This window comes from Brachyistius frenatus, unplaced genomic scaffold (genome assembly GCF_029030835.1).
Source record: "Brachyistius frenatus isolate BFR_SWC_R1_liver_20210118 unplaced genomic scaffold, ASM2903083v1 Contig_20, whole genome shotgun sequence".
In the NCBI taxonomy this organism is placed as follows: Eukaryota; Metazoa; Chordata; class Actinopteri; family Embiotocidae; genus Brachyistius; species Brachyistius frenatus.
Genome location: NW_027210619.1, coordinates 5545923 through 5559785, shown reverse-complemented (window position 1 = coordinate 5559785; position 13863 = coordinate 5545923). Strand labels below are relative to the sequence as shown.

Below are 13863 nucleotides of genomic sequence, written 5' to 3'. Positions count from 1 at the left end.
TGGGGAACAGAGGTGACAAGACGAACTCATATTGTCAAATAATACCTGCCTTTGTCACAGCTCTATCCTATTTCCCAACGAGATCGGCAGGCTGACTTCGGGAGGTGGATGCACATACGGTGGGGGTTCTACTATCTCATCTGTCTTCATTAAAAGCAGCACACCACTGGGGGAATTGGAAAATCAACATAGACAGTGCTGCTAATTTATGTATTCATCACTTTTGCTACATGGGAAGCTTTGTTTGTCACCGTTCTCCATGCCCGATGAAGCTACTCACCAGGCTGATTAACTCCCAGGATTCACGCAAGCCGGTTGTTTATCGGAAATGGTTTTATTTAAATATAAATATGTGTACAAAGGTACAAGCAACAATAGCTCATTTTTAGCAAATAAAATTCTTAATACATTATTGAAAGAATGAACAAACAAATGACAATTAGTTGTGTTCCAAAAAAAAGCATAGTAACTGCATTCAATGATTGATGAACAACTTTGACAAGAAAATCTGTGGATCCAAATAAATCAACCAAGATCGATACATATGTATATAAAGATACTTTACAATAGAGCAGCTTACACGCTGTACTTTAAGGCTTATATAAAATATAAAAATAAAGACAAGCGATGATGTTTGCCTCCTTACTTTAAGTGACATTTGTTCTCTCATTAGGCTGCCTGGGAACAGCTTTTTAGACAAATGGCAGTACAGGCGTCCACACTGAAACATCCAGGAAGTGGAATGCAACTGGGTCAGGTGCAGAAACAAATGTCTCAAACATGAAATGGACATGAATATAAATGCTGAAGATTTTCACTAGACACATCGTTTGCATGCAACAGAGAGAAAGTATGGGCTCAGCCATTTGTACAGATACTTAGTGTTTCAGGGTAGTACTGTTTCTTGTAAACATATTGAGACAATTTGATTGAGTTGTAAAACTTGAGAGTGTATGGCCCACGTTAGGACTGCCTCACGTCTTTACCCCACCTGAGCCTGCTGAAGTTGACGCTGCATTCAAGTTTATTTCAAGTTCAAGATTGCCACCATTTTCCAACCCGCCACTTTTGATTGTTCTGGTCAAATCCTACTCTTTAATTTTACAATCAGAAAACATGGCAGAAAACAATACCAGGGGCAGGACAGCAGGTTTTAGCATCAGCTCCCATTTTCCCCGATACAATTATTACCATCTTTGGGATTTCATGGCCTTACCTTGTCCATCTTGGTACAACATACAGTTAACATAGAGTCCCCCATTGAAATGAGAGCTAAAATACACATTCTCTTCACAGCTCCTTCTTTTATCCACTGGTAACCAACACTGCTATGTCCAACATGTTACAATTATTATCAGGAGAAGCTCCAGGAATACAGCTCAGGCCAGAAGTATTCCACCGTCGATTAGACTCTTCATACAGTAGAGTGCATGTAGCACTTGTTGGTCAGTACAGCTAGCCTGTTGTGCAGAATAGTTTATGTCTGTCTCTGTGGAGAGCTCAGTCTTTTGTTGATGATAAGAGACACAAATGTGCTTAGAATTCCTTTCGCATGCCAACAAAACACCAAATGACGGACAACAAAAGGTTGTTCATATTGGGTTGTTTGTTTTTTTTTCCCAAAAAATGTCTTAGCTTGTTATATCTTCTTTCAAAGTATTTTTGAAGTCATATTTGACATTTAATGTTGACACAAAGCAAACTCTGGAATGCAGGTAAACAGTGACCCCAGTTGTTTTGGCCACCCAAATTCAGGAGATGCATTTGATATATTTTCTAGTTGGCCCTTTCACTCAGAGAACACCTCCACAGGTTTGGGTGGTCATCATGTAAAGATGACCTCGTGAGGTATCACACTGTAATGTTCATCATATGTTTGACTTGAACATCACAATCGGCAGAATTTTCCAGCTCAGGAGCTCTACATTTAGCGTTATTGTAGATCTCGTTATCCTTCCCAGGTTGTTAGGTTATCCCACAACCTAAATCACAATTCCCTCCAAAAACTGTCCACACAAATCCTTGGAGGACCGTCTGAGAAAAAGAAAGTCTCTGTTCATGTTAGTCCAGCCACACATGTATGTGGAGGTGACAATGGTTATTTACTCACCGCTCCTGTACTCTTAGTTTTTTTTTGAGTTTTTGTCCAATCAGACATGAGTCTGCATACGTTGTGAGGGCCGGCCATAGTCAGACTGCTGGGAGGACACTTGTGAGGAGGCATAAGAGAAACGAGACGAGCTAGACACCTTGCTGGCCTGATCTGATTGATCATACGCATCCACCTTCTCATAGGAAGCAGGCTTAACGTAGCTGGTGAAGGCACGGCCATAGGTAGCAGGTAGGTAAGCAGAGCCACTGTAAAGGGGATCCGTGGGATAAATACTGGCTGGCTGGGCAGGCTGCTGCTGGGCAGCTTGCTGTTGTTCGTACGAGGTTCTGCTTGCTGTGGTGGTTGCGTATCGTTGGGAGAAGTCATAGACACGAGGCTGGGTGCCATGCTGACCATACACAGGGCTGGGGGAGGGCAGCTGCGATGGAGTGTAGACTGGCCGAGAGTTGGGCACATATTCGGAAAATCCACTGCTGCGGATATGGCGGTCATCATGGCCATGAACATTGTAATAGCCATTGGTAGGGTCCTATGAGCAATAGAGAAAATAAGTCATTAACATTAATTTAGTATTATGTGCAAAGGATGAGAAATATGTATACTTATACATACGTATACTACTCAGAGTGTTTCTTTGTGTTTTCAGTTTTACCTTGATGTCCGATCTTTCATCCTCCTCCTCCTCCAGGAGGTCGCTGTGTTCTGTTCGCGATGTCCCAGGAGACTCACTGCTGTTTGGAGCCTAAGGGAAGACAAAGCATTTTTGAAGAATTACTAGGATGAACAAGATCTTACTTTAACAAGAACACAAGAAAGTCAGAGCATTATGTTACAGTGTTAATGGGATTCCCCCCATCTTCAATAGAGCTATCTGACACACAGAGAAGGTGAACAAATGAACCTACCATTGGTTCTTTGACATCCTCCTCATCATCATTGCCACGTGTAGCGTTGTGATCACTGTGAACAATCTGAACTCTGATGTCACTCTTGGAAAGACGAGTACACCTCTTACCTGTGGGGATTGAAAGGAGTTTGACTTGACATTACTGAGCAAAAATTCTACTTAAACGCTAAAGTGAAAACTGCACAAAATTGAACATAACCTGTTCAATTTGTAGCTCACAAAAAATAGTTCAATTTGTTGGATTTGAAGAGTTGGCTGTTGACCCTCTTGCCCATACTAACCGTTGAGCTCACCTTTGCCTGTGTGCCTGCAACACAGGGAGACCAGAGTGATGACACAGATGAGCAGGACACAGCCTCCACCCACTGCTCCACCGACAATTATCAGCATAGGCAGGGCTTCTGTAAGGAGAACAGCGATAGAAGAAAAGTGTGGCAAAGAGGGTGGGGGTAGATGGTTGTCAAGGGAAAGGAAAGGATGAAATGAGAGATAGTAGAGCATAAGTGTCGGTGTCAAGAAAGTGCATATCGCAGCAAATGAAAGAAAAAAAGAAAGAGATCCATTAATTTGTCATGCTAATCCTCGAAACGCGTTAGTGCCTATAAATTTATCTGCAGTAAGCCCTGGTCTTCTCACTGCTACTGTGGCATATGCTCATGCGGACGATCCAGCATCTCACAGCCTGGCTATTGTCTCTAATCTCTCTGAAAGAAGGGTAACAAGGCCTGACATGCAATGAAGCAATAGACAGTAATCTAATTAGAGATTCCAGGAGATACCGCTGCCCATTTCTCTGGAGACCTCGCTCTGCTACATTGATGTAAATTACTGGTGAGGACCTTATTTTTGGTGTCTGCTGCAACAAAGGTTTCCAATAGCATCAGAGTAGTAGTACTACCGTCTAATTTTAAGGCCACTTAAGGCAGCTGCAGCTTCAGATGCTGAGCTTGGCTCTGAGACAGTGATAGAGAATATGATCCCAACTGCAAACACATGTGGGTTCCTCTAATTGACTTTTGTCCCCAATCAATATCTATGTTATGGGGCAAACATATTCATTAAAGAAGCCATCTCCTGATTAAATCATATCGATTAGAAGAGCATAATTAAGATAAGCACAAGACAGGGGCACTGCTTTTACCTAATCTGGCCCCCTTCACAGCAAAGATTGAGAGTATCACTAGAACTAAAACTACTCCTGTTAGTGCGAACCTTGTTCTTTCAGAGTGACCAGGGCAGTGCCTGTCCCGAAGCGGTTCCAAGCGGTGCAGTTGTAGCGCAGTTGGAAATCTTGTGCCAGAGTCTCCGATAGCACCAGAGAGGACAAGACTCCATGGTCGCTGGTTACTGTCTGCACTGAGTAACGACCAGAGGAGCCAGAGGACAGGCTCATTTCCCCAAAGGCCCACACCTGTAGAGCAGAGCAAGAGAAAAGACAACAGGGGGTAAGTCACTGTTTTATGAAAAATTCCTCACCAGTGAACAAAGCTGAGGCCCACACTACTGTTTATCCTCAGATCCCCGCCTGCCGCTGACTGAACACCGGTTTCTCTCTCTGTTCTACTTCCTCTCTGCCGACCTCTGAGGTGCTCCGTGGCAGACACAGCTCATAGGCTCATGTTTAAGCTGCCTCCCACGTCTGCCCTGCAGGTGAGGCCTAAGGAGGGTTAGGTAGCTGCACTATGAAATAAGGCTCCTCTCTGCTGTCTCTAGCACAGGGCCAGCAGGGCACCGGTCTCTTACTCCACCCTAATTATCCTTTCTCAGCCCAGCGTACGTTCATCAGTTCAACAGGGTCAGCCGAGTGATGCCTCTTGGGCCGCTAATTGAACGTGGTTTGGCTGAAACCTGCAGGAAGCCAGTCTTCCACAGCTCCCCTAACTCTACAATTGTTCCAGTCAATACCTGTGCAATTACAGCTGTGAATATATATATGTGTGTGTGTGTGTGTGTGTGTGTGTGTGTGTGTGTGTGTGTGTGTGTGTGTGTGTGTGTGTGTGTGTGTGTGTGTGTGTGTGTGTGTGTGTGTGTTTTAGCAAGTGAGATGGGGATGTGCTGGTGCAAAGGTGTGAAGGTGAGGTCAGGGGTAAAGCTCCTCTGAGTGTGCACTCTCGTGTGGGTGTGGCTCGGAGGAACATGGAGTGTGTAAGCTCCCAAAGATAAGTGAATGACCCGTAACACAAATAAGAGGCTCACTTACAATCTTATCGGGTGGGGGGCTGCTTCCCACACGGCACTCCAGCTTGCCCTTGGAGTGCTTGACGGCATGCTGTGTGGCTTCTGCTGTGATGATGGGTGGACCTGGTGAGAGGAAGAAATGAAAGGGGAAAATGTGATTTTTTTTTATTTTTTTTTTTAAATGTCGACGATTACCATAATTGTCAGATATACATTTCCATGTTACTTAGTCAACAGATCATTCCAAACTTTACATGAGACACTGAAAGAAGCTTAATGGAGGAAGAAATGCAGACCTTTTAGTAAAAGTACCAGCAGAAGGATGTAAACTTACTCTATGTTACCAGTGAAAATCCTTCATTCAAATCTCTGGAAACTGTATTTTAAGTAGCTATCAAAAGTCAAAGTACTCCTTTGGGGTAAAAAAATGTCCTTAGACAGATGTGACATAACTGGCAGTTAAAATTAAGCTAGCCTACCTACAAAATGACATGTAGATAGCCTGAATGAAATTGTAAATATCTGAAACAGGAAATGCAACTATAGTCAAAATGTAATTACATAATATGTAACAGTTTTGACTTGGTCAAATGATGTTGCAGATATTTTGTCATGAGTAACCATACACATGAATGTGATGTCAATGGTCCTGGTAAGATTGATATTGTGGATATTAGAAATTTGCTTTGGCAAATTTGTAGACTATACAAATATGAGTTGTGCACATGTCTCCACTAACCAGTTACCACTATGCAGTTGTTGGATAGAAGCCAGTAGTATATTTGGTATATGCGTGAAACTCGCACATAAAAAAAACATATTTTTTTGTAGTAAAATGAGCAAACAAAGTTGGCAGATATTTTGGCTGGTGACGCATTCAAATCGCCATTTCAAGTAAGTGTGCAATGGCCGTGTTCGATTTGATTTACGGTGCATTTATGATTACACCGTGTAGTCTGAGCGTGTACTTATCCAAAAAGAGCAACGATGGTGTCCGTGCATTATGTGCAGAAGTTTTGAGTCTGTTATGCAACAGATGAATATGCAGTGCATGATTACTTAAAAGCACAACAATCAAATTATGTAGCAAACATCTGAGTGAGTGAGCGGGAGATTTGAGTAGGTTACTACCTTTTGTCTTGTTTATGGTAAGATCAACATCAGCTGGTGAATTGACTGCAGCTGGTACGTTCTTTAGAAAGACAGTTGAAATGTTGTCTTTGCACAACAATTTCTTATCTAAATATGCATTTTAAATGGATTTATTATGGATTATAATGTTTTCTTTTGCTCAGGGGATCTAAGGGTTTCCTTTAATTGTAGCCTTTTATGCTTTTTTTCATACCTGTATCCTACAAATGCAAAATTAAAACAAAGTTTTGCTAATCATGTCAGGTTTGAATAATAATACATGCACGTAACTGTTTTGATTAGTATATTCATAGCTACTTAGATTTAGTGTGTTTTTAAACCTTTTGACTATCTTCCTTAATGCTTAGTTAATTCTTGAAGTTTAAGTATCTTGAAAACATATTTAACTCTGTATATATGATAATCAAGTCCCTTGTATTTCTGAATTAATGCAGGGTCAATGCTGAAATATATGCATGGAGGAGTCCAGGATCAAGAGGAAGATGCTGACCTACAACCTTCTAACAGCAGTTTGATTACGCAAGATAAACAACACACACAACCAGCTGGTCTGCAGACTCAGGAACAGGATGCAGCCATGACCAACAACCATTCACCAGCAATTAAGGTAAGAGACACAGCACGCAACCAGCAGCTCTGTAGGCACAGCAGCATCACCACTTATCATCATTCAAATGTCATCAACAAGTGAGGCTGTGGCTACAAATGTGTTCCCTCCAGTTGATCTTTTTGATAAGCTCTTATTTTACACTCTTGAAATATAGTTTCTCAGTTTATTTTATTGAAGAAGATTTCACGTCTGCATGTTTGTGTGTTGTTCTTTTTGGCACGTTCTATAGTTACCTCTGCAGTGTTAATATATACTTCTGGTTCCCTTATAAAATTGATAATGGCGATGTATTCGTTCCGTTTAAAGAACATTGCACTTCCAAGTATTTCTGCATGCAATTGTAGTTTTTATTGATGAAATCTTGAAATACTTTACAGAGGAAATGCCTTTTTATTGATGAGGATAAACATCTGGAAGGTGACAAAGGGCCCAAACCAAAAAAACAGTTTGCAGCCACTGGGAGCTTTTAAATGTTTTATAATTGAGAATCTTAATCTATAAAGTACTCTGTTACTACAGCTGTCAAATATATGTAATGGACTGATCTGAAATGTAATGAAGTAGAAATATAAAGTAGCATAAAATGCAAATACCCAAGTATTAAATGCATGTATTAAAGTACAGTACTTGAGTAAGTGTACTCAAAAACTTTCCACCACTGGAGGGTCCACTCACCATTTACAGTTAGGGTGACATCTCTTTCCGCTACTCCAATCCGGGGTACAATGGCCTTGCATGTGTATGTCCCGGCATCCTCCTGGGTAACAGCCTTCAGCTGCAAGGTGTTGCCGTTACTGAGGACCTAGTGAGAGATCCAGAAAGACAAGTGAGAAGTGTGTTAGAGAGAGTAAAAAGCGAGAAGGAACGAGTTGGTGCGGAGAAGAGGCAGACAAAGGAAACCGGGACCTTTATTAGCGGCTCACTTGTTGTGGAGGCAGCACAGAGGTGGGCTGACCATTGTAACAAATGCTGGTGGTTTGAGTTTAATTTCATTGTGAAGAGCTTTAATCACAGCATTAAGCACTCCAGCCACCGCTGAGTGACCGTGCTGCTGGGGAGATTGTTGTAATTAAACAGAAGGGACAGAGCGGAGCATACAATGTGTGAGTGGGCCCTAGCCTTTGGAGCTGCTACACTCACTCACTCCTTAGCTCATTGATCCTGTCATTCCATCAAGCTGTGATTAATCCATTTACCCCCACTCCATCCCTCTCCACCCCCCACCCCCACACTCTCTCTCCAATTATTTTTTTTTTTATTTCAACACACTTATGGGGTAACCCAATTAATCCATTACTTGTGGCTGTGTGAGGGACAGTGGCAGTGGGTGGATTAAAAAAAATGCTTGTGCATTTCCCTCTCTCTGAGATGAGAGCATTGCTTATGCCATCCAGCAGCATTCTTTCTGGGGGTGCTTTCTCCAGCATAGCTTCAGAAATTATATTAGTTGCCAGTAGAGAAGCTCCTCTGGGAGGCCCCCACTAATGGGGTGTGCGCTGAAAGACTTTTACCAGGATGATGTAAAATGAAGGTGGAAATGTCCCATTTGTTCCACCTACGAAATTGACTTTGAGGAGATGGCTACTCAAGTGCAGCCGGGCCTTTATAATATCTGAGAAGCGTCTCTAAAAGTTGCACCACATTTGGAAATTTGCGTTGTTTGAACTGCACATTGGGTCAGTCGTTGACTTTGATTGATTGATTGATTAAACGATTGATTGTGTTGGAGGTATGAAAGTTATGTCATGTGCCCTGATGAAGCTGTATGACTATGTCAGTGGACAGACAGTTTTCTGCCAGAGGCTTTAGCCCCTAGGGAGCGTGGTGAGAGGAGATGTTGAAGACTCAGCCTGAAAAAGAATGTGTGAGGGTTTCATGCCTCAAGGCCATGTGTGAATGTTTCTCTCTGGAGGAAATACTGTTGAGGGGTGCTGTTGAAGCGTTACCATCCAGATAAAGTGGTTACTCCTGTGTGTTCCCTTACCACACTGGAGCCTTGCTTAGTCCAGGCCAGGGTTAGTGGAGGGTTTCCAGTCCATGCACAAGTGAAGGCTGCATCCATTCCTATATCCACTGTCATTGGCTTAGGCTCCGACAGCAGTCTGGGGCCAACTAGGGTGAAGCAACAGCCAGTTCAACATAAGATCAACATATAGCTAAAAAAAAATACACAGCCACAATGTGTACAGTATCTGAGTTAAACTCACATTGGACATCGACCAGAGTGCTGACATTGGTGCTTCCCACAGAGTTGGACACCTCACAGGAGATAGGGTCTGTGAAGTAAGAGTAGTCCACTGTCACCTCAAGACTGTCCCCATTTGCTTCAGAGATGGGAACTCCTCCTTTCGACCACCTGGGACAGATGAATAATCAAATTATACAGTCGCATTAGTTCAGGGAAGGCACTTAGCCATGCGTATCAAAGTGGCTGTTAGCTGATTCGTGGCTTGTGCCAATCAAGCAGCCAATTTAAGCCAATGAGTCGACTAAACACTTGGCATCCTTTGTTCTGATTTTCTTGATTTCCTCTCTGCTCTGCCATGTTTTGCTGCGTATCATATCTTAGTTACACGATTGTGCTGTTCTAGTATTGTAGATTTCCGTGTTTAGGGCAGAATATCAGACTGAACGATTAAAACGAAGGATGTGTACCTGTATCCTGTGATTTCGGGATTGGCCGAGGCAGAGCAGATGAAGAGAACCTTTGCTCCCTCCGTCACAGTCTGAGGTTGGACTGATAGGGTCACTGAAGGAGGGTCTGTAAGAAGCCAAAACTTTCATGTTACTGACATCAATGGAGGGCCAAAGCTGGCTTTAACAGTGCAGCAGCATTAATTCTGCTCCACAGAACACTGTTCATCACGTGCACTCTGCTACAGTGTGATATTTTAAAGGTCTTCATAGGCAGGTTGAGGCTAGACTCACGCTGGACATTGATAGTGACTGATGTCTGTCGTCCAGCAGGGGCAGCTTGGTTGAGAACCCTGCAGGTGTAGGTGCGTCCGGAGTCGCTGTCCTCCGGGATGATCGGAAGCATACTGACAGCCGCCTCCCTCTTCCTGTCCTCCATTGTAATCTATAGAGATGGACAACAAGGTAGAACTGAAAATCAGCTCGATGCCGCACACAACAAGTCACTCGCCATTGGTGATCGCACCACTCAGGAATATCTCTATGACACCGCAGGTCTTATTTTTTTTCATATGTGGAGCATTAAAATTGCCATCCTGTACTTTGGCATGGCAGTTAAATCATATATTTTATGATGCAGCAGGGGATATTGTGCTGTTCCCACATTTCTGAGAGTGTTCCCTGTCAGCGCTCCTTGTTTGTCATCATCTTTTAAATCTATTTACTGCTCACAGAGATCAATACGCCTAAGTGAGGAAAGGTGTAGATTCTGAGGATATGGCTCACTGCTCTCACTTTCTCCCTCTCTTCCTCATACACACACACAGGAAAAAAAAGAAAAACTGATTATTATTTTTTTTTTTTTTTTGGGGGGGGGGAGTGGTGACAGTAAGGAAGGAGTGTCACCCATCTTTGGAAAAGAGCAAGGGCAAGCTGAACCTTTTCCCTGGACAGCCAAATCAATGGAGCAGGTCTTTCACTTCCTCAGCCTGACACAAAAAAAGCATTTTTATGCTAGATCAAATCACATCACTCCCTATCACCTCCTCTCCCTCGGACAAAGCCCTGGTGTCACTTCTAAACGTTGGACATTTTCTTTGTTTTTCGCAAAGCTATCTGACCAGTTAACTCTGTGTTCACCCCCCCCCCCCTACTCCTCCTTTTCTGTAGCGCCTCACATCATATCCTCTTCTCCCTCTCCCCTCCAACCCTACTCCCTCCCTTCTCACTGCAGGCTCTTGCTTCCTTAAACGTGGCGTTTACCGTCGTTTAGCGTGGTCAGAGAGCATGAAAAATGTGACACTTTCCCAGCCGCGGCTGGCTTACGCTCCGGCGCATCCCTATTGTATTTCTACATTGTTTTGGGTGATTTCTTCTCTGCAGAAACTCTACTGTATGAAACACTCATGCCTGTCTGAGCTTTGGCATGCTCCAGTTATGCTGTAGTGTCGCTGCATTAGCGCGCAAAGGGGGGTTGAAGAGGGGTTGGAGAGTGTGTGTGTGTGTGTGTGTGTGTGTGTGTGTGTGTGTGTGTGTGTGTGTGTGTGTGTGTGTGTGTGTGTGTGTGTGTGTGTGTGTGTGTGTGGTGGGGGGGAGCAGGGGAGGGGGAAGGTGGGGTGGGAGGAGAGGGGGTCAGGCATGAGTGGAAATGGGAGGGGGACTGCAGAGAGTGAGCGAACAAATCTTGCGAAAGAAGGGTGCCGATAGAAAAAAAAAAAAAAAAAAAAAACGGTTAGATACCATGTAGGAAAGATGGGAAAAATAAGAAGAGAAATGGGAGAAACAGAGATGAAGTATTATACCCTCGGAGACAATATTTCTGTTTTGAATAGCTTTGCATTTATTTCTGCCCACTGTTACATTTTGTAATATCACGTGGGTGTGAGTGATTGAATGATAATGCTGGGCACAGATCTGTTCTCACTGTACCTTGGAATAAATTGCCTTCTCCATGACCTCGCCATCTCTGTACCAGGTGATCTCAGCAGCAGGTTTGGCTCCTGAGGCTCTGCAGGTGAGGTTGTGTGGTGTGTGGGCCTTAAGACGTACAACGGGGCCACCCTCCACCACCGGGTCAGAAGGAGGAACTGTAAAGTAGAACAAACACACCACTCAAAACAAAAAGACTCATTACAGCTCCAGGCGAGCGCAGAGCCACAAAGAAGTAAAACTGATATTGAGCTTGCTGTTGCTCTTAGCTCAGCATCAATATATAACAATACTTTGTTATTGCCAAGTGTCTATTTAACAAGATGTAGTTTTAGATGGGAGAAAAGACCAAGAACAGTTGTCATTTGGAAAAAGAACACACTCAACCTTATTTATTTCCTTTCTTGGGACTAGCATTATTGCTCTATTTGCTCTTACTCTTGTAGAGTGATGTTTCAACTGAATTGCTTATTTGTTCATTTATTTGCATGGTTTCGCACGCACCACTAGCAAGCCAAGCGTGCCACCCCTGATGAAGGTGTCTATCTCCCCAGCCAATAAGAGAAGGCGTAAACATGGGGTTTGTGCTGGCCTTTCTCACACCCTCCACCGAACCAATTTCACTGTGTGTATCTGAATTGTCAGAGGTCCTTCCGCTGCCGCGGCACGGACACTAATGGAATCCGAGTGCTAGGTGATTTTAATTTCCATGCCGATTCCCCTGACTGCACTACCTCCGTTGACTCCTTTGACTGTGCAGGATTGCTTTGGTCTCATCTGGCCACATTGATTTACACACACGCATGCACAGAAAAAGTCCCCCACCCCTTTCCCTCTGAAACACTCCTTATACAAAAACATACACTGCAGACTCCTGAGCAATGCAACTAGTTTCCTTTATGGAATTCATACAATGTTCATGAACCACTATGCTCTTTCAGAGTCCATTTAATGTAAAAGTGGCAGTTTTATCAATTTTCACAACAGCCTCCACAAATGCATTTGTATGGTTGTGCGTGGGCTTGTGATGGCCACACTGCTTTGTGCTACTCTGTGCAGCTTTGACAGTGACAGTAGACAGAAAGGTGGGCAGATGAGCATGGGTGAGCTCTCTGAATCTATTCATTTAGCTGAAATGTTCCTACATACCGCTTGTGATCTCAATCTGTTTGCCTTCCCATGGTAACCTCATCTGTGCCGCCCGTCAACCTGCCTCAATGAACTCGGAATACACACCTTAATGGCAACAGATAGATTCAAGGACAGCAGGCTCTGTGGTGAAAGCTTCGTATTATGCTGTGGCGTAAGCTGCAGCAACAAATCTGTATAATTGTGTGTTCCCTCCTCTTTCTGAACAATACTGGCCTGAAGGGGAATTTATGGTCAATTGACAGGACTAATTAATAGAGTGATATTCCTTTGCATGCCACCAGATGCCAGCAGTGCTTTTCCAATTCCGATTCCCTCAAGACCTGGTGGTCCCCCTCATCCCTCACCCCCACCCCCACCCCACCTCTGAACGTCTGTGTGAAGAAGTAGATCATTCACATCACGTTAATGTAAAAAACGCCTTGCGGTTGACAAATGTTGTGGCTCACTGTAAAATGTGCTAACTGTGCAGACCCTGACTTTCAAGCGACTACGCAAGTCATTTGTGACTGCAGCAATCACATTATCCTAGACGTCCACAGTCTTGATTATCGCTACTGAGAGTAGACTCCAACCCCCCCCCAATCTCTTGCTTGGTTTGAATTATGCTTTCAAGACATGTTTTTCACCAGGAAACTAGATTTACAACCACGTTATCTATGCGTGGTGATAAGAAATGATTCTATGAATTGCAAATCACAAGGGTATTTTAATGTAGTTTGGTCCCCGAAGTGTTCAGAATATGATTATTTGGTGTGCTGTACATGTGTTATTAGTATATTTGTCTACAGGCTTTTGTGCTTTGTGATGAAGACACTCCCCTGGTTTTTCCCAAGCTCAGCCAGCCTGGAGGCCTTGGCAAGAGGGCTGGCTGCGAAGATCATGCGTGAGCTGTGTATCTTACCTAGTACAGTGAGCTTGGCATGGTGGGAGCGCAGTCCCGCCTGTGTAGCCTGACACTCATACACCGCGTCATCCGCCAACTCTGCTGAATCGATCAGCAAGCTGTGCTCGCCTGATAGCGGGTCGCCCATTAAGGAGTAGCGCGTCCAGCCTGCATGAAGCCAGCACAGAGAATAGAGTCAGAGACAAGCAAACCAAACAACAACAAACGCATAATGAAAGGACTACAAAATGAACAGACTTGTGCCCCGAACAAAGGCAAGAGAAACGTGGCAAGGCTCTTTAAGA

General features: G+C 43.7%; 1 protein-coding gene across 2 annotated transcripts in view; it reads right to left on the bottom strand.

Annotated features, from left to right (window-relative positions):
* Nucleotides 1–315: 315 nt before the first annotated feature.
* kirrel3l (kirre like nephrin family adhesion molecule 3, like) overlaps nucleotides 316–13863 on the bottom strand; it is a 36120-nt gene continuing 22572 nt past the window's right edge. The window contains exons 3-15 of one of the 2 annotated variants that reach the window (XM_069696234.1): nucleotides 13577–13726; nucleotides 11524–11681; nucleotides 9889–10039; nucleotides 9616–9721; nucleotides 9168–9316; nucleotides 8945–9072; nucleotides 7636–7762; nucleotides 5221–5321; nucleotides 4233–4431; nucleotides 3302–3421; nucleotides 3019–3128; nucleotides 2766–2855; nucleotides 316–2642 (exon numbers count right to left, since the gene is read on the bottom strand). In XM_069696234.1, coding sequence (XP_069552335.1) covers nucleotides 2151–2642; nucleotides 2766–2855; nucleotides 3019–3128; nucleotides 3302–3421; nucleotides 4233–4431; nucleotides 5221–5321; nucleotides 7636–7762; nucleotides 8945–9072; nucleotides 9168–9316; nucleotides 9616–9721; nucleotides 9889–10039; nucleotides 11524–11681; nucleotides 13577–13726 — 2081 coding nt within the window. In that variant the 3' untranslated portion in view covers nucleotides 316–2150. The remainder of the gene's footprint in view (nucleotides 2643–2765; nucleotides 2856–3018; nucleotides 3129–3301; nucleotides 3422–4232; nucleotides 4432–5220; nucleotides 5322–7635; nucleotides 7763–8944; nucleotides 9073–9167; nucleotides 9317–9615; nucleotides 9722–9888; nucleotides 10040–11523; nucleotides 11682–13576; nucleotides 13727–13863) is intronic. The other variant, XM_069696235.1, reaches the window with a different exon arrangement.